The sequence below is a fragment of the Centrocercus urophasianus genome, unplaced genomic scaffold (genome assembly GCF_019232065.1).
Source record: "Centrocercus urophasianus isolate 14NV4802_14NV808 unplaced genomic scaffold, USGS_Curo_1.0 seq_14, whole genome shotgun sequence".
NCBI classification, from domain to species: Eukaryota; Metazoa; Chordata; class Aves; order Galliformes; family Phasianidae; genus Centrocercus; species Centrocercus urophasianus.
Genome location: NW_024884586.1, coordinates 18,894,153 through 18,917,572, shown reverse-complemented (window position 1 = coordinate 18,917,572; position 23,420 = coordinate 18,894,153). Strand labels below are relative to the sequence as shown.

The window sequence follows — 23,420 nt, the reverse complement described above, 5'->3', positions numbered from 1 at the left end:
TGAAATAGTTAACGGTATGAAAAGGCTGAAATGGTAGTAACAACATCAGAACAGAGTTAATGACCAGAGTTAATGACTAATTACAAGATTATTACTAATTACAAGACACTTTCGACTTGCACAGTTCAGATCCAGACCCAGTTTTACCTGATCTGTACTGACTATAGAGATGGTGCTTCCAACTGTCAATATAAACAGAGTTAAGGTATATGCTCTGTGTCTTAACATGCAGGAAAACCTAAATATAGTCATCAATAAATTAATCCTCGTGGTTGAATGTAAATGTCCTGGAGATACTACAGCAGTAGGTACAGGAAGTAAGCACTGCTTTGCTTGCTGCAGCGTGGCTGTGTCTTCATTCTTTCACGCATGTTTTATCTTTGGTGAGCAAAGCAGGAATCTTGCAAAATGCTCATTTGTAATGGGGGATGGATGGAGTTCATTACTTAAAACAGCAATCTGGAGCAGGTCCTTGATTAAGGCTCTCCTTGATGTTAGGCGTACATGGTGAGCTGCAGCCACTAAGGAAGAGAAGGAATTAAAGATCAGGTCAACTTGGATGTGTGAGACAGGAATATGCGAGACAGTGCTGGGAATTAATAATGTAGTACTGGGGTGTCGTGTTGGAAATAGCAACATAAAGCAGTTTACCTCCAGGACGTTGAGTTTTATGATTCCATCTCCATCTTTATCAAAGGCATGGAATGCCCCTAAATCAATGACAGAAAAATACACAGGATCAATTATTGTTCAACCAAAGTGTAAGGATGATCCCATGCAGCAAACTAAATCATGTTCCCACTGTGTTATCCAAACCTGTGCACGTGTTTGCTTTTTTGGTCAGCAAGTATTTCTGCTATGCTTTTTCCATAGCTAATACAAGGAGATACATAATGGCTTATTATTTTTTGTGTTTGTATGGGATGTCTGTCATAACCTAGCACACATCTTACATTATTAAAATTATACATAGGCAATAGTGCTGTGTATAATAAACTCTTCTTTAAATATCAGAGTGTGTTTGGGGGCAGGGAAGAGGACAAGGCTGTAAAATGAAGGCAGCCACTCACTGAACATAGCATCCAGTCTCACAAAGCAGCAGATGAAGCTGTCAAAGTCGATGTTCATGTTCTTGTCAGCGTAGCGCATCGTGATGATGTCATAGAGCTGGTTGTTCAGCCGAAACCCTGCAGTGGGGCCAGAAATGGGTTTGGTTGTTCCTTTTACAACAATAAAGAATCTACAGCTTAAATGAGAGCAAGTAGGTAATTTTGGTAGGTGACTGCGTCATTGAAAGCTAACTTGCGCACAGCTGGGCTCCCCGATGCACATCCCGTGTGCTCTTAGTAGAGTTGCACAGATGTTGCACAAACTCTGCTCAAATTAAAAGGGTAAAACTAGGCAAGTGTGAGTGCTGACTTAGTACTTCTTTGATTTTGATCATTTGTGAGACTGAGATATATTTGAGAACTTCTGCTGGAGGAAAAAAAATATATTAAAAATTTCTCTAGGGCTCCTCCTTAAAAGGCTGGGCTGTATTCCTGACCTCACTCTGTAATGCATCAACCAAAAGAAGGTTTATTTGGCTGCTGGGCATTGGACACGGGGGGAATTACCTGCATCTTTGACTGCATTGCGCATCTCATAGCTGTTAATGGTTCCTGAATGGTCAGCATCGTAATGTTTGAAGATTTTCTGCAAAAAGGAAGTACACAGCAGAAATTAAAGCTTATACTTTTGTAGGACATGCCTGCTGATGTGAGTGCTACCCTGCAGCACCTGGAGGCTTTGCCTTGTATCACCATGGCTGCTGTTCAGCAATCTGTGTTGTTCACACACAGCTCCCCTCACTCCTGACACGTGAGTTAGATCTGTGCTGTTAGAAGAAAAAACTTTTCCCCCCAGAGACCTTCCTCATTTGACTTGAGTTTATGCTGTTAATCCTCTCTCTTAATTGCCCTAATTAAGCTAATTGCCGTGCCTGGCTCTATTTCCCATCCTCCTCCTCCTCCATCTTGCGTGCCTCCCCCTTTCTTAGGGGGGAATCTCCTCACATGAATGCTGTAGCTCTAGATGTTTGCTTAGGCTAAGAAAAGGCTGAAGGAAGACATTAGCCTTCATCTTAAAAACTAGTTTGCAATTCTGGGACCTTTTTTGGTGTAGGGCACATAATGAGGTCTGGTTTCTCTACACAAGATTTTGCATTGTGGAGCTATGAAGAGCAGCACTACCTGCCAGCTTTTAATTTTGTCCCAGAGGTGTCGGAACTCATCAAAGTTGATCTTCCCTGAGCCATCTGTCTGCAATGCAAGCATTCAGGTAAAAAAAACAATATTTTAAATGGAAAACTAATTATTTCTGTGGGTGAGAGGGGTGAGTGTGAAACCCAGCTCAGATTTCCTGAGCACTGAGAGAGGGCTGAATGGCACAGTAAAGTGTTGGTGAGCGCTTTGGTTATTGAGAGTGTTATTTCCCTGTGTAGTAATAAACCTCTAATGCAGGCAGGAGAGTTGCTCCTGGAGCTGTTGTAATGTACATAAAGCAGCGTGTTTTAGTGGCTTTTTCCAAGTGCCCCAACTGGTGAAGTTCCCCCAAAACTGCTTAAGACAAATGAGCTTTATCTTGGAGTGAAGCTTTTTCTGCCTTGCTGAAATGAATTGAGAATCAAGCAAAATGTTGGCTAAAATAACTTACTGAACTGTGTTCAGCCTCCAACCATTATGGTTCTAGGCTGTAATTATAAGCTCAGTGTGGTCTGGTTTGAATGTGCTTATGTTCCTTCAAAATCATATGTTATGGAAGCATATGGAAACATATATGTTTTCCTCCTTAGGTAGTAAAACTGAGTGATGCTGCATTGGAGGTAATGCCATGTGACATCTTGCAAAGTGTTTTATTGTACTTGCTCCAAGAGAGTTGCTATATGCTGAGTGCTAAGCACAAGGTGGAATGTGTGACGTGTTGAAAATGTAAAGAGAAGAGAGTGAATTTGTTGGCAAGAACTGTAGTTCTGTTGAGATGACTTAAAGACAGGGCATCGTATTTACTCCATAGTTCTGTGTTTCGATATGTTTTCATCTGCCAGCTGTGCTAACATTGAGATGACTGCAGTTAATGTGTGCCACCCTGGAATGCTGGGTTATCTGACAACAGCCTGTAACACACTGGTCTGCTTTCCAGCTTACTAAAAACAATTTGTGTGTGTGTGGTCAGGGAGTAAAACTCAGGTGGAGCAGTGTGCTATCAGGCACTTCTCTTTCACTGGCAAAGGATACATCCATCAAGGCAATCATGCTGCGGCAAGATTCTAGTTCAAATCCTTCTGTCTTTAGGTCCTTATCTGAAATAAATGATACAAAAGACCATGTAAGTCAGCAGTCGCTTCTTCCTCTTAGGTAGGACTCTGAGTACTCAAAGTATAAGCCAAACTGACTTAATTCATCCCATGAGGTGTAAGTGAGAAAAAATATCTGTAAAGGCTCTGAGTAACAGTATTGCTTGTGTTTCATAGGTGAGTTGGGACCTGCTGTATACAATAAAAGCCTTTGGAAAATCTAAATCAATTTCCAGTTAACTAAGCAAGCCTAGGGTTTGTAGGCTAAAATAATTGCTGAATGGGAAGAAAGTTCCTCCCCTCTATTAGGACTTGTTTAAAGGGACCTTGCAGTCTGCTAGAAATGTTTATTAACCCGTGTGGTGCTTCCAATGAATTTTTGCTCGTTTCTGTATTCTCCATATCTGATCAACCATCTCTATGTAAAGTTTTCTAGCTAAAGCCTGCAGAAGTGAAAGTAGAAAAACTGTGAATTTGAAACCGTACATAATTTTGAGAATATTGCTCAAGGGTGGGGATGTATGTTATATCATAACTGTCTTTATCTGGGGTTACTGCAAAGCACATTCAAACTCACGTTTTTTAACAACGTTGTTGAGAACATTCCTGAGTTCTTCGGCATTGATCTCCATGTCCTGGTGGGAAACATGGGGACAGTATCATTAATTGCAACATTCCTCATTATGAAAATCATTATATGAATGGATATACTAGAAGTATGAAGTCTCTGGTCACTTTTCACCATGGCATGTGATCCAAAATAGAAAGCTTTCTATGTTTGTATAATTTTTCTTGAGGCCACAGCTACACCTTCAGTATGAAGCAAATCTAAAGTGATTGCACAGTATTTATTAGAAGGATATGCATTTGGGCATAGCTGTGTGCTTAACTGAATTTCCATTTGATTTTGCTTAACTTCAGCTCCCAAAGGAAATTTGGTGAAGGAAAATTTAAGTTTTCCGTGTTTTGAATCTGTGAAGAAGCTGGATTAGGTGCTGCTGTGGCTTCGCAGTTCTGCAGAGGTAGGGATTGATCGTGTACTCACATCCCCTGCAATCTGTCGGAAAATATTCCTGAACTGTGTTTCCTCTTCACTCTTCTCACGAGCTTTTGCTGAAGACCGCTGGAAAGGTACAAGCAAAGAACACGTGCAATGTTAGCTTTGCAGGAAAAGGAAGGGATTTGGGTTGTTCATCCCCTTCACACAAATAAGCCTCTTAGCGATAGTGGCACTCTTCAGAGGAACAAGTTGTCCTCACGGACTTCTCCCCTTTCTTTCATTAAATGCCCTTCTTAGTGAACCTGCTGCATCATTACCATCCCCTCGTTGTTCCCGTAAGTCTTGACACAAATCTAAATGATTACTTTTACCAATGGATCTTTACATTCTGGTTGTGTGTTTTCAAAGGAGAAATTTGGAGCAGAAGAGGAAAACATGCTCCATAGCTACCCTCTAGCCTAAGAATTGTTTGAATGGGCTCAGTGGCTTTAGAGCATTTTGCAGCGTGGGAGGCCCTGTTCTGGAGGCTGTAATACTGCATTAGATAGCATCACTGTTATCATTTCCACTTTTCTCAGACACATGTAGAGAACAGCCTCAACTCTGAAACTGGTAAGTATCATAAGGAAAGTCATTTGTCCCGTTCCTGTGCTCTCTCCAGCTGCCCTTTTAATTCTGGCCAGACCAAACTCTATTCCCCGCCTTGAAAGTTGCTGCAGAACCTTTTTCTCATCTACGTGGATTTTTTCACCATCTTTGCCAGCATCTTCGTCTGTTGTCAGCTCCTTATTGCTGTTTGCTCTGTCAGAAACAAAGATGATAGGCTAGAAGAAGAAGGAAGAGAGCAGAAGAGAAATAGAAATTACACAAGAAATAGTGTTAGGGAAAGTATTTGAGGCCATCCATTCTGTGGCAAAGCACATGCAGCCAGATGTGGGAATGCAAAATAAAAGAGGAATTTCTCAGGTTACTGAGAAACTACTATCCTCATGCTAAAAAAGAAATCTGCAGAGCTTGTGTAGGAGCTTGTTAGTTACATGAGGCATGTGTTAATTTTTTATTAATTGCTGAGGCATTCAACCGTAAGGAGATGCATGCAGTTGTTCTGTTTTAGTATATTTAAAGCAAGGAAAACTGGTATCAGATGTGAATGCGTTATCCTGCAGAAATAACTGCAATTGACCAGTCTTAAGATTAAAGTGTTACATTTTCAAAGTCCTTGTAAGAAACAGCAATCACTCTTCTATGTGGTGCTCTGATTTATGGAGTTTCGTGGACTACTTTGGTATATATGAAAGAGGAATGCAAATTAGAGTCAACACTCTCCTCTTCAAAATCTCTCCCTTGTGGGCCTTTTTGTACCCTTCTTCTAGCCGATAATTTTCCTTGTAACTTCATAGTATGTTTCTTTTGTTTGCTAAATGTATTGCGTGGACTCAAAAGGGTGATCCTGGACTCTGGTGAGCAGAAGCTGCAGGAAGGAGGAGTCGCTGCATTGGGCAGTGGAGGGCATGTGTCTGGAGGAGGGGAGATTCTCACTGGGAAAGGTTCAAGATGACTGTGGAGGGTCAGGTAGGCAGGATACTTAAAGGATCAAGCTCATAAAACTGAAAGGTTTATGCTTTTGCCACCCTCTTAAGAAAGAGAAATATCTGATGCTATAGCTGTACTTCATTGGATTTTTGTATAGGAGGACAAAATCTTTGCTGCCTGAAAATGGTCTCTTGTCTCCAGTGTTCTTTATTAACTAGATCAGCTTCAGAAGCACAGCAACTCCTGCTGCATTCACTGCACATGCATCTTGCCTTTTGGCACTCAGCATGTTGCACAGGTACCCACCTTGCCTTTTTTCTTCTTCTATACAAACAGAAACAAAATAAGAATAAAGTGTTTAAAAAGAATTATGGATTCTACCAAATCACATTGTTAAATAGCAGTGTTTCTTTTTTTTTCTTTCACTTTCTCACGTTTCTTTTAACCCTTCCTGTAGTCATACTTTTTTTCTTCAATTTTATGTATTCATACAGATTTCAAATCTCAAAAAAAAAACCAAAAAAAAAAAAAAAAAAAAAAAGGGGGGGGGGGGGGGGGGGGAGGGAAAGGAAGGGGGAATGCAGCCATGAAGAAACAGTATGTTAAAATTGCAGAAGCAATATCAAATTGCCAGTCCACCTAATCTGGGGCTTTGTCTGCTTGAATAAAATCTGTTATCCCTAACTACTTTTATTTTCCCCAACTAATCACTGCAGTGTAGATTGGACTTCTGTGCCCACATATCCATGCTTTTTGATGTGGCAATTAAATTCCATCAGATCTGGGCAGAAATTTTGGTATCATGATAACAAATGGAAGGGGAAGGATTCTGAAGGTTTGGTGGAACTCAGTTCTGTGCAAGAGCATTCTGTTTTTTTGAAGACTGAGTGTATTCTATGTTCCAATTTATTCCCACACAGATGTGTAAAACCCCAGGCTAAAGAGTTAGTTTGTCATGGATGCTAATTTGAGTCACAATAATATTAGAATCCTTTTTCAGAAAGTTCATACTTCAAAATAAGGCACTTTTTTTCTTAATTAGATGAGCTGCCAGGCTCTCGAACAAAAAACACTCCAAAGGATGGAGCTAGACTCCACCAGAGCATGAATACTCTCAACTGATGGAGGCAAAGGCAATGCTTGGCATGGGGCTTCTTTATGCGAAGAACAAGTTTCAAACCTGACAAAAGATTCTGGTCTGTCCAAACCAGAAAGTAGCATATATAAATTCAAGTGTTAATAGGAATATCTTGATGAGAAAATGTGGGAATTTGTTGAAGGAGCTGTTGTGTGGCTGCAAATGGTTTCCTGCTTTGGGTTTCCCTAGAGGTGACACTCCTCCCCTCTGTTCCCACACAAAAGAGGACAGTATGGTACTCACTGATGGGCGATCTGCCTCAATCATGTTTTCAACCTCCCTAGAAGAAAGCAGAAAGTAAATAAATCAGGAAGGAGTCTGCTTCCAACACTGTTTATTTCTATATGTGGTTAGTAAGCAGGCAGTGGTGTGGGCTGGCTTCCAGGCATTACAGCTCAGACTCTGGATGTAGTTTTTCTGAGTTTGAGCTGAGCATCCCGAGTATTGCTTCCAAGAAAACTGTTGCTGGCTTTCTTCTTCTTATAGACTCGGCATCACTAAATCTTGATGGGGGAGCAAACAGGAAGTTTTTTGGCCTTAGCAAAGAGGTACTAGCTGCAGTTTGAGCTTTGGGAAGCTGCTTAAAGAGCAGGACGGGAAAGAAATAATGCCTATTTCTGGATTTTGTTCATGACCAAAATTAGATCTGTCTCAGTGGTCTATCTGGCAAAAAACTTCCATATGGGATGTAGCAGTGGCATATAGCATTAAATAACAAACTTGTTGGTTTTCATTATAAAAACAGCAGAAATTGTGTTCACAAAGGATATCCTGCCAGTAGTCTCCGGTGTCTCCAATGGAAATTCAAAACAGGTTTTTGTTAAACTACAAGATAATATTGGGGATATGAGTTTGCATCTTGGAGTTCATAACAGGATTAAGAAAAATTAAGAGTAGAGCGTTGCAAGCAGGGAACACAGCTATAACAGAGTAGGGAGCTCAGTTCCCCCTTTAGAGCCAGATGAAATATCTGTAACTTACTCTGAAAGACTTCTTTTCTCTGAGAAAACCCTCAGGATGAATTCTCCCTCCTGGTGGGGTTCGTATGTGGATGGGATGATAACATACTCGCTGGGAGGCAGCCGGAAGCGCTCAGAGATTTCTCGCATGTTTATATAGGTCTTACTTCTAGCTTTGGAAGCATTGTAGAGGAAAAAATCCTTTTGCAAGTGGTGCTTAGTACCATGCATCTGCAGAACAATGGAGTCAATTGATCTTCAAGGAAGTCTTACCTGTTCCCCAGGTGGCTTGTCATGCAGTGGGACAGAAAACACAAATGAAGCAGTGGCAGCTTAGCAAGCAGGGATTTGATGGGGGCTGCTAGCTTGTTACCAGTTACAGAGTCTGTCATCTTTATAAGCTGCTGCTAGCTTGGTTTAGTTGACTTCTGAGAGCTGCCCAACATCCCACATGGAGACTGCTGGCTGGCTGTTCTGCTGCATCCATGATTTTATCTGTATTGTTGGATGCTAATGGCATGTAACCAAAGTTCAGTTACTTTCTTTGAAGGTGGCATGCCAAGGAATGGTATATGCAGGCTCCTATGTACTGCATGGTAAAGTGAAGGTGTTTTCAGTGGTAACTTACCTGGAGAAATATGAATTCTGTATCTACCAAAGAGACACTGCATTCATTTAAATATGAAAAATAAGTGAGTGACTGTGGGCTAAGAACAAGTGCTTGCAGTTGCTTTCTACAGAAATAACTGTCTGTAAAACACAACAATCCAGATGGTCATCTTTGTATTCTCCAGTGAGTGCTTTTATGTGAACTCACTTTCAAAGTTGTGGTACCAGTGATTCTGGTGTTGGCTGGCTCAGAAATATTCAGTCTGTGTACTTCTAATATATTTTCTTCAATGGCTGAAAATAGCATTTGTTAACAAACAAACAAAGAAGTCTGATGCTGTAGAGCAAACTCTAGGACTGCACAATATAAATTGCTGGCATTTTTTGCAGGAGGAAACAGAAGTGCTTTAGGGGTCTTCTTTGTGGGGTGTGGTGTCTTAAGTGCTACTTCTTCCTCTAGTCCAGGTTCACTATGGGACAGTGAAAGCAGTGGCCAGCTCACATATAGAACAGAAAAGGACTGAATGCAGGTAAAAACAGTACAAGTAAGAAAGAATTTAAAATGACTCAGAAAATGTTATTAAACACTCAAAGCATAATGGTTAGCAGTTTCACTTCTGTAACATCCCTGAAAACAAACTCGAATGGACAGTTTCCCACTGACTTACAGACAGGAGCAACAGTGACACTAGCTGTGAGCATACACCAAGTTGTCAGTCTGTCCCCATTCAGCTCATACCTCTTTGGGTACCTTAGGGAGTAAATAACAAAGAGAAAAAACAGAAGTTCTAGGTGAGTCTACTTGCTTATAAATCTAACAGAAGGGATTTTTGGTGTTGCAACTCGTCATTAAATTACCTCAACTGATAAAAGTTTTCTAAGAAAATTCCCCCTTCCTTCCCAGATTTCTTGTGACCCACACAAGATCCATTGAGATTTGAACCAAATATTTTTGTGCAAAGGACTGAGTCAGTTGACTTCTACCTGAAGTCACTAGAAGGACAGACGTTGATCACTACTTTTTGTCTCAACTGTTTCCCTTTTATGTGGTTCTGCCAATTAGATGTTTAGTTTCAGCATGGATTAAGGCAGTGTGGAGACTGAAGTAGATATGGGGAAAAATATGCTAAAATCTGACACAGAATCACCACAAAAACCTATTAAGTGCATTACTTAGAGGTATAAACTCTGAGGTTAGTATGGGCTAAATGGTACTAAAGCTTTGATATTTTTTTTTTTCCTCTCTTCCACATTTCCTTACAAAGGAGAAACTGCAATTCATGTAGTCAGGAATAACAGTTCAATGACTCCCTTGGTAAACGTATTGTAAGGGCTGGGAACCTGGCACTAAGAACTAGGTCTAGAACTGGTACCTCATAGATGGCAAAGCCAATGGTGTAGAGGTTGGCTCCCAGCTTGCGTTCTTTCCTCCTGTTTTTCTGCATCAGTGCTACCAGGAAGCTGCAGATAACCTCTTCATCTTCAGGATCATCATCTTCCTCTAGGAGCTTCAAGCGATACTGGGGATTGGTCCAAAATGTATCTGTGAAATGTCACCCAAAGCAAACATACAAATCTTCAGTTTTCTAGCAATACTTTTGACCAAAGGGAACTTTTACTATTCCCTGTCTGTAGTTCCTGAGGGAAAGGATAAAGTTGGCTTTTATTTTTATACATACAATGTGTATATTTTAATGTGTTTGGAGGGGTTTATATAGTTCTAACAACTGTGTAGCAAAGGATTTAAAGTGCAGAACTAGCACTGATTAAACTTTCAGAGAACCTAAACGTGGCAGAACTTATCAGAGAATTTCCGAAGTTAAATCTAACTGATAGAGTGAAATTGATCTCTCTTACCTGCAATGCAAAGTATTGAAACAAGAATTTATCTTTGCCAGGTTTGCCTTTTGGGCTTATGAAGCAATGTCACAAACACAGTGACAGGAGATAGCTGGATAGAAAATCATGTGACTCATCATGAAAGCTTTCCTGTGGCTGAGCATTGATCAGCCTGCAGTGTGACTTAGCTTAGCCCCCGTCAGAGAGGTGGTAGCTCTTAAGATTCATTGCTCACCTGGATAATTGCGGCACCCTCCAGCTGAGCAGCCTCTCACCCAGCGTCCTTCGTTGACTGACACAGTCCAGGTCTGAAGCTTATCAGCTTCCAAAGTATCAGGTGTGAGGTTACAGATCTCAAGTTTTGTGAAATGCCTCATGAAATCTTCAAATGATATCCTGGAAGAATTGAAGGGAAGCTGAATTTGCTTGGTATGTAGTTGTCTAAAAGAGATACTGTTACTAAAGTAATTGTATTGAAGAGTGACCCATATTACTGCTTCTACTAGTATAAGTTTGCAGTGGAAGCTCCAATTTCCTAATGTGTTTGGCCTATTGGTCGATTAACACAGGTACAGCTCCAAACTAGGGAACAGTGGAGTGAGGGGACAGATCATAGGAAAGGGGATGGAGAGCTTGTGAAGTATGGGATGATTAGATGGGCTGTGGGACTCAATATACCCTGGTGGGAGAGTGAAGGGATTGTATAGCAAGGCTTGTTGGGGAAGGAATTAATGCCAGTTTTAGCATGTTTAAGTCATGCAGTGTGACCCATAGTTGCATATCTCCTATAGAAGCACTATTTTTTTGACAGATAATTCACCAGAATTCCCCATCTTCCACAATCTTGTGTTGCAGGCGAATTTTCTCTTCTTCTTTAATGAAGTTCCACTCTTCTGATCTGCAGAAGTGTAAACAAGCTACATTATGTTTTGCAATACCCAATTTTTATTTGTATTCCTGTTCTTTACTGTAAGCCTCATAGTGAGAAAAGTGAAGCACTGTCGTTCTGCACTCACAAAATATGTTCCCTTGTCATTTCCACAACTATTTGTTCTCAATGTTTCCATCTCCATACATTCAAATGGAGAAGAAACTGCCCTGCTTCACTCTTCCTTCCCTTCAGACTTCCTATTAGAAACTCTCAGAAATAAAAAATGAATGTGTTTATTTTGTTTAGCTTAAAGACAGAAATGCTTGCAAAGTCATTGATGGAGTACCTACTGAACTATCTCTTAGCAAAACCTGATAACTCATTGTTAAATGCAAAGCTGCAAAAGGAAATAAAGCTGCAATTTATATTTTTTCCAAATCAAATGAAGCTCCTAGACACTTTGTACTCACTTATCGCTCCAAGGTCCATTCCACTCCACCTGTCCCCACGGGTTTCTCAGCCTTATGAGACGTATCTTTTCCCCTTTAAATGTTGTCTAATTGAAAGAGAAGGCAAGGAGAATCAGCTGAATTATTTTGTAAGAAATAGGCTTAGAAAGGAAACGTTCTGTCAGTCACATCACTGATACCATCTCCCCAAGTGACAGTGCTCTCCAGGGCCATCACTCAGCTTGACGTGCCCTGAATGAGCGTGGGAAGGCTGTAAGACTAAGAAGCGGCCAGTTGTGGCCACCTTTGCCCATGTAGATCATGGAGGAACATCCATTCACATAGAAAGACAAAGCTGAGACTGATTGGTTTCTCTATGAAGCTGTACTTTATTTGAAAACAAAATTTCTTTCCTTTATTTCATAATTTGTATCTTTCCTTCCTCTTTTGTCCCCCTGTATACAGCTCCGCTGCCATGCATCATGCTGAGCCAGTCTAGACTAAAAGACCCCACAGCAGTAAGCAAAAGACTTTACTTACCTCTTCCACAGCTGTGACTGAGTATGCGTGACCTTTGACCAGCCCACAAGACATCCGAGTTTCATACTGCATTGGCATTATAGTCTGTTAGACACAGGATAAAAATACAGAAAAGGCACGTGAAGGTCAACCAGCAGCTCTGAGGCAGAAGGGAGGATGACACTGTTCGGGAGACTTTTTTTTTTTTTTTTTTTTTTTTAAGTCTTGTTTTCATTTTCTATCAAGAAGACCCAACTTAGTATCCAGAGAATATCACTGATTTGAAAGGAGTGAAGAATTAACTAAAGGAGCAAAATATTAATAATATTCATTGTGAAGGACATTTTGTGATATACTCTTTCCCTTTCTGTAGTTCGCTGCTGTTTGCATTCAGAACATGCTAGTGTATAGCAGGCTTAACCAAAATAATTAATTTTTCCATGAATAGAGCTTTCAGCCATTTCTAGGATAGTATACTATTGTGTGGCTCAGTAAGATTTTGTGGATAAAATTGGAAACACGAGAGCAGCTCAACATCTATTAGAACACTTTCTTTATGCTCTGCTGCAATCTCATCGTGACCCAATTTCATATGCTGTTCCTACTAACATTATTATTAAAATGTATTTCCTGTAGATATGGAGACTTTATTTCATAATCCCTGAGATGATAATGTTTTTCACCTGACACACAGGAAATACATTGCTTTCTCCAGCAGATACAAGTACACTTGCTATCTTGATAATCAGCTGCTACTATGCTCTTCAATTTATCTGGAAGTTGAAAAACTGAGAGTAAGAAGTCAGGTTTATACAGCCTGCTGTGCTTGTAGGGAAAATCTTGGAGAATGGTGGGAAAGGAGGACTATGCAAAATGGAGGTGGATCACGTGTGAAACTTCTTCCCTTGTTATGTTTGTCCCTGAGAAAAGACTGCAGGGCTCTGCTGGTAACTCTTCCATCTGTTTTTGATAAATCTGAGGACGTGAGAAAGTCAGTGCTGGAAATGGAGAATTAATAAGGTCACACAGCTACATTCTCAGCTTGCACAGGGAGGAATCTCATCCAAGTATTTCCTGGCTGTCACAATTATTTTCCATGATTTCCCTTCTGCTCTTGTTTCTTTTATCTTATTCCAGTTTCCATATTTTTTTTCTGCCTATTGCCTCATATCTATTTTCTTTTTTTTTTCTTATTTTCTCCTCACATTAGCATTATTATTTAGCAGAACTTCTTTCTCTCTTTTCTACTTAAGAGTATTATCTTATGCTGCGAGTGCCCTGGCCTGCTTCTCTGGAGTGCTTCTGTGGCCTGCACTGTGGTCTGCTTCTTTCCATTGAGAGTCACAAATTTTTCTGGTGATGGCTCAGAAGTGTAACAACCAGCAGTAAAACAGCAGCAACTATAGAAAGAGTTCTGTAATGTTCTATTAGTTATTCATCTGTAATGTCTGCAAGTGAGGGAAGTTCCCCCTGAAAACATGGGTGATTTGGAAAGTCATGCTTGCAAAAGGCAGCCATATTGGGCTTTCCCAAAGAATTACACCATGTCAGTCATTCAGGAAGACTAAATAGGGATGTCTGAAGAGGAAAAATTGACTGCTTCTCCTGCAGGAGAGAGTTTGCACAATGAAATGTTTTAGGTGCTATAGTATGTTTTCTCAGTGGTGGGTTGGCATTTTATTTCGATTTTTTCTCCTCTATAAAGAGAGAGAATTAGTTTCTTCCACTGTAACACAGGTCCCTAAAAAGTAAGGTATGACAACTGCCTGGTAGTAAGAAAAGGACAGCAATGTGTCCATATACAGGTTTGAAAGATTTAAGTTTGGAAGTTTTACGGCTTTTTGTGTGTTTCAAAGAACTGAAGTCCTTTAATGTGAACATCAAATAGCATTCAGAAGAACAGATCTTTAGTGTTGGGATGATTAAGTGAAGAAAAAGAAGAATTTAAAAACATAGGTGATGTGTTCTGGCTGTAAATAAAAGTGCTGTGAAATTGCTTCTGTTGATGTACGAACCCAGGCTGGCCTTTCATCTGTCCCCTGGTGGTCCACAGTGGAGTGAGTCATCTGTGCATTTTCCAGATTCTTCACCATTCGAGCAATCATTTCTCTAATGTCACTTCGAGGAGCTGCTCCATAGGAAAAGCCTAGGTTATCCTGGTAGAGAATGGAAGAAAAATTTGAAATAGGAGATGGAGAGAGAAAAGAAACTATACAAAAAAAGATATATGGTGAAAAATGGCCTAGATAACTTCTTTACTTCCTCATTACTTGCTAGATTGTCCACAGTTATCTATGGTGATTAATATCACCAGTTGTTTTTGTGCCTTTACTGCAACTTCACAACTATTGAAACTAGTGTTTTCTTACTGTCACTTTTAAATTATCCACAGTAAATTAAGATAATCTAAGGATATGCTGGGAATCAAATGGGTTTATTTCCTGGATGTTTGCATACTGTTAGCATCTTCAACACAGAGGATTTGTATCTTAACAGAATTGTTGCACCTCATCGAGAGAAGGGTGCTGGTTTTACTGATCCAGATCCCTTCCTTTCTTTCTCCTGCCTCCCTATTCTGCTTCTGTCCATCTCCCTTTTGGTGCTTGCTGTTCTCTAATAGAAAGTGTCTAGAGGAGAGTACCCCACCACCTGCAAATGAACGTTTGTTTATGTGGACTCAACTAAGTTATTGCAAAAGTTGATACATGATTATAGGTGGAGATTTCTGCCGTTTCTTATGACTCATCTACAAAGTTCATATAGACTCACATCAATGGAGCTGGCCATGAGGGATCCTCTGGCAATGGCATGTTTCATGATTTTATAGATATCTTTAGGAGCATCCTTTATTTCATAGAACTCTGTCACCCCTCCAGTGAAATCCTCCATCGCCTCCGTGGTGTTGCCTCCTTTCAAAGCTTCATAGGATCCATGGAGTCTTAGAAAGAGGAAGAAAAAATAAAACTTCTGAATGAGTAACAACAAAAAAAAACCACCATCAAAACAAAAAAAAGCAACTGAAAATATGCTTTATGCCATACTCAATTAGAATCTGTGGAAAAAGGTACTGAGATGTGCAGAGCTGATGTACATATGGCAAGTTCAGTACAATGCAGTTCAACTACGAACCCTGCAGCCCAAGAGAGTGTGGCACAGTGCAGCAGGCTGTGACTTACTTTGCATAGGCCTTTTCCAGGAGAGCACTCCAGAACTCATTGCGCTGGGAGGATTTGGTGAAGACCAGCTGGTTGTTGTATGTGGGTAGGCAGTCATCAATGATGACATCCACCCAGTCTCCATAGCGCCAAAACTGAATGAAGGCAAACAGAAAAACATCTGCGTGATGTTGCGTGCAGGGAAGGGGAAGTCTGGCTGGAGAGCTGAGCTGAGGAAGGAGAAACACTTAACTGTTCTACAACTGCTAAAACTTCTCCCTTTTCTGTTTTGTGACTTCAGAGCTGACCCATGGCAACCAGACTTTGCTGGCAGAAACTGCAGGTCCTGGTTTGGTATGGTTAGATGGTTTTGAGGTCTAACACTCCCAGGAGTCATTCCTGGGAGATTTTGAACAAGTTGACTCTTTGCATGTGACTGTTCCACCAGTTCTATTCCTTCCTCTCTTTTCTTAATTTCAGGCATTTCCAGCAAATCCTTCAGAGCTAGATTACAGTTGAAGTTGTAAATAACAATTCCTGCACAAAGTGTGAGATTGGTGGGATGGGATGGACACACAAATGCAGCTGTGCAAGAAGCCATGCTCTGGCTTACATTGTGATCAGAAGCAGAGAATCTGTATTCCTTCAGATTTACCTGGTGTTCCTCCAGCCACCTGAATTTTGTACACCTACTGGTAGTGGGCTGTGTCCTGCTTTATAACGTGCCAAAAAGCGATGTCATGGGAAGGGAGGCAGCCATGCTGAATTTACCTTGGCAATAGATCCATCTTAAAAGAGGCGTTTTTAGAGAACCATGGGGAAGATGGACAGCAATCAATCTCTTCTGAAAAATCAGTTCTTCACTGACTTATTTTTGACAGAGGCCAGCTGCTTGTGGCCCTAAAAATAGATGCTCTTACCACTAGTATCTCTGTGCTAGCTGTAATACTGCAGCTGAGCAGGAAGGCAAGACCAAGCACCTGTTGCTATCTGTCACACATAGGCCATGCATCTGCAAATGCTTCATGAGTGGATTAATGTTCCCTAATTACCTTCCATGACTGCCTTGCTGGAAGAGTTTGGGGTGAAGGAATTCAATCCTTCTTCCTTTCCTGCTGTTGCTCATGCTTTCACAGGGTGGAGGAAGGAAAGGGAGCAATGTGCCAAGTGGTGAGCTTGCTGTTGGGTGAATATAATTACATCTCCTTAATGCTAGATGAGGGGACTCACCTGGAAGTGAAAGATGCCAGCATAGTTGTGTATGAAGGACTGGTCATGAGGTATGACTCTGCAGAGCAGTTTTTTATTCAGTGTCAGGCAAGCAATGGCAGCCAGGAACCAGCAATCGCCTGTAAGCAAGCAGAAGCAGCAGGCAAAATGAGGGGAGAGAGCAGCTAGAATCAAAGGGGAAAGTTAAGGTACTGGCAGGTACACTGATTTTCAATAGAGTGTGCCACGACCTTTCAGTAAAGAGCTCTTCTCACTGTGTTCTGTGGCGCTTCAGCACTTCTTACTTATTGATGCTGTGGAAATGCTCACTGGCACCACTGTCTAGGCACACACCTGTCACAGGAGAAGCAGTAAAACCGTGGAAGGCATGGAAAAGCTGAGTGGGAAATGTCTTTACAAAGCAGTGCAGGTGAGTGCCATGTGGCTGACAGCCACCGAGTTGTCACTTACACCTATGTAGCAGCTTTATATATCAAAGCAGTTTGAGCATCTGAGCTTAAGTTCTTCAATGTAGAGGTTATCCTTCAGTACAAGGCACACTTGGCTGAAGGCCTCCAAAGTTTAAAATAACGACTAAATATCTGAAAAAATACAACAGTATTTGGAGAAGGACCAGGTCTTGCCAAATGGTGCTTTGCAACACTCGTGATATTAGTTCATGAAAAGCAAAGTGTTGTTTGCTCAAAGCTCCTCCCTAGATTGGTAGCAGGCAGATGTCATCCATTTGCTATAGGGAAGGAATCAGTAGATGTGTAGTGGTATTCTGAGAGAATTAAAACATCTCCTTGGAAGCAAATGAAAATTGAGAGTTGAACTATGATGAGTTAAAAAAAAGTTCAAAATGTGTAGGGTGAATGTGACAATTTCATACCTAATTCTCCTTGGCAGATATCTGTTCTGTTGGCTCCACCAATAATAAATCGTGGATTCTCACAAATTTCCTGGAAATAAAAACAGATAGATGAGCATGAGAACATACACTGGGATGCCTGACTTTCACAGAAATTAAAGCTGTTTAAAGACAATGTGGTTTTTGTTGTTGTTGTTTTTAAGTTTTTTTAGTTTTAATTTAATGTGAGACAGTTTGTCGATATTAAAATCTGTTGCTTAGTTTTTAGCTGCAAATCTCTGCTGACAACATGTTAGTGGATATCGCAGGCTTTGGGCAGTTGCAGGAGTAGCAGGAGGGAAACTATTCCTGTACTGACTGGCAAATGTTAAAATGAGGAAAATAGGGGAAAATATTTTTCCATACAATGAAAAAATATTATTGGAGGAGAGCAAACAGATGGAAAGAGTGTTTGAGAACTAGATTCAGTTTTTTAATACTGACTTCAGGTTACAGGAATCCAACTTGCAAAAACTAGAATGCTGATGTATATATAAATAGAGCTGAAGACTGCATTTAAGCAGGAATGATCTCCAGTAATACTCTCTGAAACCTGTCCAGAGTCGGATATTTGATTCTCAGGAATAATCAAATATTGAGTGATTTTATTCTTCATGTTGCAGTATTTAACTGCCAATGCTGAACTGAGAAACGTAATATAGATATCATCTGTTTCTGAGGACAGGAATCTCTTTTGTCCTGCACTTGGGACAATATATTAGGTTTATCAGTAAGGACAGAATGGACATGAGATGCTGTATGGGCATAAATTAAGGTATTGCTGTAGGGAGTGAAAGACTATGTAGGAAGTACTGGTAAAAGGAGACAGGACTATTACAGTGTTTGCCTTTTTCACATTCATTACATCTTTGTTTCCCAAATAGGACAAAGGGTATATGTTTTTCCTATAATAGAGGGTATAGGAAAGCCAAAGGAAAAATTAGGCATAACCTCTCATACAGGGAAAAGATTAAAACAGAAGGTGTCTGCTTTATCCTATCCTATTCTATCCCTCACACTCAAATACTTGTGTTGGGAAGAAAAGATGTGATTTTTTGACCATCTCTTGTGAGGGTAAGAAAAGAAAGATACTGCAAACTGAGGACAAATTTCCTGAGCAGTTGCTAATGGGGAAAAAGATGCAGTCCAAGAACCCAGATGGCAGGAAGATCATGGGGCTGGAGAGGGAAGAAGAGAGAACACCTGAAAATTCCTTGTGTGAGTGGAACAATTGGCAGTACAGACAGCTGATGCTAATGCTAACTCTGCAGTCTGAAGATTTTCCAATGTAATCAGGGTAGCCCTGGATTTTCCCAGACTCAGGTTTCAGGTGTAATAGCGTCGCTTGGCTTGAACTCACTTATTGCTCCATTGCAGTAATCATCAGGGTTGCTTTGATATAACTGTTTGGATTAGTCATAGAGCTAAAAAAAAGACCTGTTTCTGGCTTCCCAGAGCAATTGCCATATTATCACTCAGGAAGAGAATGGAGGGATTGTCCCATTATTTCAGGCCTTAGTCAGCTGTCCTAGGGTTCAGTTCTGTCAAGATAGATGTTTGAGATACCTTCATGCTTTTCTCCACCACCAGCTTTTGTGAAAACATCCTTCTTCACTTTGCCTTGGTGTTCTCTAGAAAACTAGGTGTGAGAAATTGGGTTTTGAGATTTTATTTCTTCCTTTGCCATTACTGGGTTTTTAGCCTGACTCTGCTCTCATTGCAGTAACCAGACATGGAGTCCAGCATGCTGTCTTTTAGGTTACATTATGCTTAAGTGTTCACAAATGTTAAATGTGCATTGATGAATAATTGCTATTCAGTATGATTTATTGCATCTTATGTTTGTCTGCTTTGGAGGATGATCTGTATACAGAGCAATACGGAAGAGGGTTTCAATGTGTTCTGAGGCTAATGAGAAACACACTGTCACCTGGTGTTTGAGATGCAGGTGACACAGCTGATCTTCCAGTGGTGCTGGCTGAGCAAGAGGTTGCTCTTCATCTCTGAGGTTATTACCATACAGAATGCTGGCAGGCTGCACTTCATTGATGCAGTGAGTCACCCAGTCACCCTTAGACTGCCTTAGTACTATTCACCAGACCTTTCCTGTCCTTTGAGTTGATTCAGTTTTGGCCACAGATTCATTACAAAGGAGCAGAGTGACTGTTACAGCAGCAGAGACAGAATCCAAGGAGAAACCATCCATAGTGTATATGCTGCTTCCTGGACAGAGAGTACTTGCACATCAGTTGGAAAATACCAAGGCAGCATACGACTAAAAATGGCATTCGACCTTTGCTGCATTTTCATTAGCTTTTTTCTCTGTCAGGAAAAGTTCTGCAGTCAGCTTATACTGTTGCAGCAAAATGCATTTATTCCTTTAAGAACATTCTAAGTAAATTCCCTAAACCAGTCCTGTCAAGCAAAGGAAGTATCATTTTGGCCTAAGAAGGTTTGTAGGCTCCTGCTTCCCCCCTGAGCCCCTGTGGTCCAGACTTTGTCTGTTACTGCATGGTGCAGGGTGTTTAGCCAGTAGCTATTAGAGATCTCATCTTACAACAGGGAACTTATGCTTCCCTGTGACCTAATTAATGTAGCATTAGAAAGACTGTTTCAGAGGTCCTTGCCAGCACACTGGGCTGGTAAGCCCTGCTGTGTACCTCAGCAGCTTGGCCAGGCATGGTGCTGCGGCCTGCTCTGGCCATGCTTGGCTTTAGTCCAAGCTGCATGCCATGAGGGTGCATTCACATCGCAGCACAGCTGTCACCATATAGAATTACAGGGCTCCTCACCACTCCACCAGCAGGCTTCACAGATGCCCTGCATGGCAGCCACGCTTTAGATGGCACTCCTTGTGTTCTCGCTGCCACCAGGACCAGATGCAGCAGAGCAAGGGGTAGCTCCAGGGGTCTCGTCCCTGCTGCATGATCTTGCCCTAATCCCAGAAGCAACAGCAGTGTTGGTATGTCATGCTCAGATATTAGTTCACGTGCTGTTCAACTGAGGATTGTCACTATTACTAGTGCTTGGTCATGGCATTTGGGAATGGCAGACGTGTGCCCTTCAGACTGACTTTGTGATTCCTTGAAAAAGACTTCTGGAAAAACTTGCATTCAACAATTCCATGTAAATTGGTGTCATAGCAAATAATGCTCATTCAGTACCGGTATCACTCTTTTACTCCTATTATATTCTACATCAACCTCTTGGGCTGGGAGGAAAGAGCTTAGGTCTGGCACGGCATGGCTAAGGTGACTCATAAAGCCAAACGTGGTCAGGAACACATGACTTCTTCCCCAGATCTCTATGTTAAACAAGATCCTATGGCACATGGGCCATTTGTTTATTCACTATTTCTGGGGGTAAGTGACATACACAGTACACTACAGAGAAAGGATCTGGAACAAAAGCAGTATTACGATACTCTCTCAGAACTTCTGACCTTCTGCTATTTTGTTTTCATTCAGAATACATTCGCAAATTTAATTCAATTCAACATGAATTTCAAACCAATTTGAAATTACCACTTTCTAAGACTTCATAGTTTACAAACTAGCTTCTTTATTTGCCAAAAAAAGTCACTGTAATTTAATAAGAACAGAAGTTGTCCATATTGTTGCAGTATTACAAAACGTGACCCATGCGGTTTATTCTTTATATTTGGTGCTTCACGGGTTGCTTTAACCTCTTATCATTGTGGTCTTTACTGCTGTATTACTACTTCATGTTCATTTAACTCTATGTTTTTTTTTATAATATGGTTGTCACGTCTACTCCCATGTGTAATACTATCAGACAAGTCACGCTATCAGTGATACATATTCTACACTTTCAAAATCCAATGAAGCAAAACCTTGAGCCAATCTGTGATCAGCGTCAACATACACAGGTCTCTTGCATCAGGTCACAAGAGCAATCTCCTTTTGCTGTCATGATGTGGATCCGTTATAACAGAAGCAAGCACCATGTGCAACTCCCTCCCTCTTTGGGGACCTGCTGGGTACAGCAATGACCTGAATTACAGTGTGGTTTTGAAACAAACCTTTCACAACAGAAAGCATGGGTATTTCCACCAGCAAGGCCCACTGCACCCCAGGCAGGGCAGCCCCTGTGTTCCTTGTCTTGCAGTGCACCAGGACTCAGCAGGCTCAGCCTTGTGCTTTGTAGAGCTCCTGTATCTGTTCTAACCTGTGACTGGCACCACCGACACGCCAGGTGCCTGAATGCTTGTGCTGAAGAACTAAGATAGCTTTAATTTTTGGTATTTAAGTTGTATTTTGAATCTTGTGCAGCCTCAGGCATGTTGTAGTTATGCGAATAGTTGAGAGCTCCCAAAGTTCATCGGGCAGCCCAACTTTTCCAAAAGGAAGCTGCTAATTTACATGAAGTGATGCTGTACCACCTAATTTTAATGTTCTGATGCCTTTTCAGATGCGCAGATGCAGTTTGTTTGCCCCAGGATGCTGGCAAGTATCCTCTATACCTCTTCACCACTTTCCTCTCTCTAGAAATACAGGAAATCCCCTCCCTTTCAGATGATCGGCTTGTTTCCACATTTAGCTCATTCACACACATTTCCAAGAGCTGATGCAGCTGTGATGGTGACGATGAAGGAGTGGGCTGCTCTCTGTCATGTGACAGCACGTGTACACACAACACTACTGACAAAGGGAGTCCTGTTTCTCTCCCATGATGTTGCTTGTTGCTGTTATTTTATAGTTACACTCTAAAGCACTTGGTCTTCTGCTATTTACTTATGTTCCTTTAGCTAGTTTTATCTACTGCCATTAACTTTGTTACTGGAGCATGGATTTCTGCACTGAAGAGGTACTCTGAGGGAACCAGAGTAGCTCCCTAGAATCACATCCCTGTTGTAGGGCAGTGGAGAGGAAGCCGCGAGCTCACTTGCTGGAGGGCAGCAACCGCCCGGCAGGAATGATAGGGAAAAAGGAAAGATTGCTCTGTGGTAGGATGGGGAATTAGTTAGAAACTTACAAATTATTCTTTCTTTCTCACAGGAAAGGTGGTGGCTGGCTGGGGAACGGCCACAAGATACAATAAGGAGAGAGGGTTGGTAGTCAGGAGTCTGTCCTCATAGCAATTGCAACACCCCTACTCTTGGTAAGTGGGTAAGGAGCATCATGAGTCAGCTAAACAATGTGAAGAACTAAGAACCAAGTAAAAGCATGTTTCAGAGCATAACCTGTTCTTTTATTTTATGAGAGTACAAAAACAGCAGAATTCTAAATAAAAGCTGTAAGTGAAGTAAGGTAGTGTTGAAAACCTAGTAACATGTTGCAGAACAAGGGGGAGAAGTTTTCTTGGTTTGTTTCAAGTGAGAAAATTCCTAGCAAGTCATGGAAGAATAAAATAAAATTCCATATTTCTGTTTCTACATACTTTCTTCCATCTCTTTCTATTGTTGTCATATTTTACTCATTATATATACTTTCAGAGCTTCTATTGCTTAGCCAGCTATCACTCAGGAGAGCTCTAACGAAATACATTGGTAGCTTATTCCCTTCTCTCCTCTTCCTGCCCCTTTTGCAAAAAAAACCACACATTCACAGAAAGCAGAAGGCACTCAGCAAATGCATTACTTACACGTGGTCTTTTCCATTCAAACTTGATGGGGACTTTCTGGCTGTAGAAGAGGGAAGTCTCATTAGGAGGGAAATCAGGATCCTCATAGAGAATGTTTTTCTCCAGACACTTCTTGTGAAGCTCTTCGTAGGTCTTTTCCTTTACTTTGATAATGGGCTGGTTGCGACTGATAATGGCAGAATAAATCCCTCCTGTGCCTCCCCCTGTACCTTCAGTTGTAGTGCTGGTAGTGCTAGGAACTGACCCGGCAGCTGCCTGCTGAGCCACCGCTGCATTTATGGCGGACGGCAT

General features: G+C 41.1%; 1 protein-coding gene across 2 annotated transcripts; it reads right to left on the bottom strand.

The window, feature by feature from the left end:
- Window positions 1–89: 89 nt before the first annotated feature.
- Window positions 90–23,420, bottom strand: CAPN3 (calpain 3). 2 transcript variants are annotated; one of them, XM_042813947.1, is made up of 24 exons: window positions 23,130–23,420; window positions 17,508–17,577; window positions 16,637–16,755; window positions 15,428–15,561; window positions 15,021–15,189; window positions 14,267–14,407; window positions 12,273–12,356; window positions 11,754–11,839; window positions 11,233–11,310; window positions 10,648–10,808; window positions 9,947–10,116; window positions 9,313–9,324; window positions 7,987–8,195; window positions 7,249–7,285; window positions 6,174–6,191; window positions 5,057–5,158; window positions 4,380–4,457; window positions 3,912–3,969; window positions 3,276–3,340; window positions 2,232–2,300; window positions 1,617–1,695; window positions 1,071–1,187; window positions 652–710; window positions 90–521 (listed from the first exon to the last, which is right to left on the bottom strand). In XM_042813947.1, the coding sequence occupies exons 1-24, from the start codon at window positions 23,418–23,420 to the stop codon at window positions 495–497; spliced, it is 2,433 nt and encodes an 810-aa protein (XP_042669881.1). In that variant the 3' UTR covers window positions 90–494. The 2 variants fall into 2 exon arrangements, with proteins under 2 accessions (XP_042669881.1, XP_042669880.1); XM_042813946.1 differs by lacking the exons at window positions 5,057–5,158; window positions 6,174–6,191.

Bases quoted from the DNA above. Each gene is read 5' to 3' on its own strand.
- CAPN3 (XM_042813947.1), bottom strand. From the start codon at position 23,420: ATGCCGTCCGCCATAAATGCAGCGGTGGCTCAGCAGGCAGCTGCCGGG. The intron at 4,458-5,056 runs GTTCTGCAGCAA...GTACCTTTCCAG, and splicing joins TCCACGTAGATGAGAAAAAG to CGGTCTTCAGCAAAAGCTCG. The intron at 2,301-3,275 runs GTATCCTTTGCC...CTTGCATTGCAG, and splicing joins GCATGATTGCCTTGATGGAT to ACAGATGGCTCAGGGAAGAT.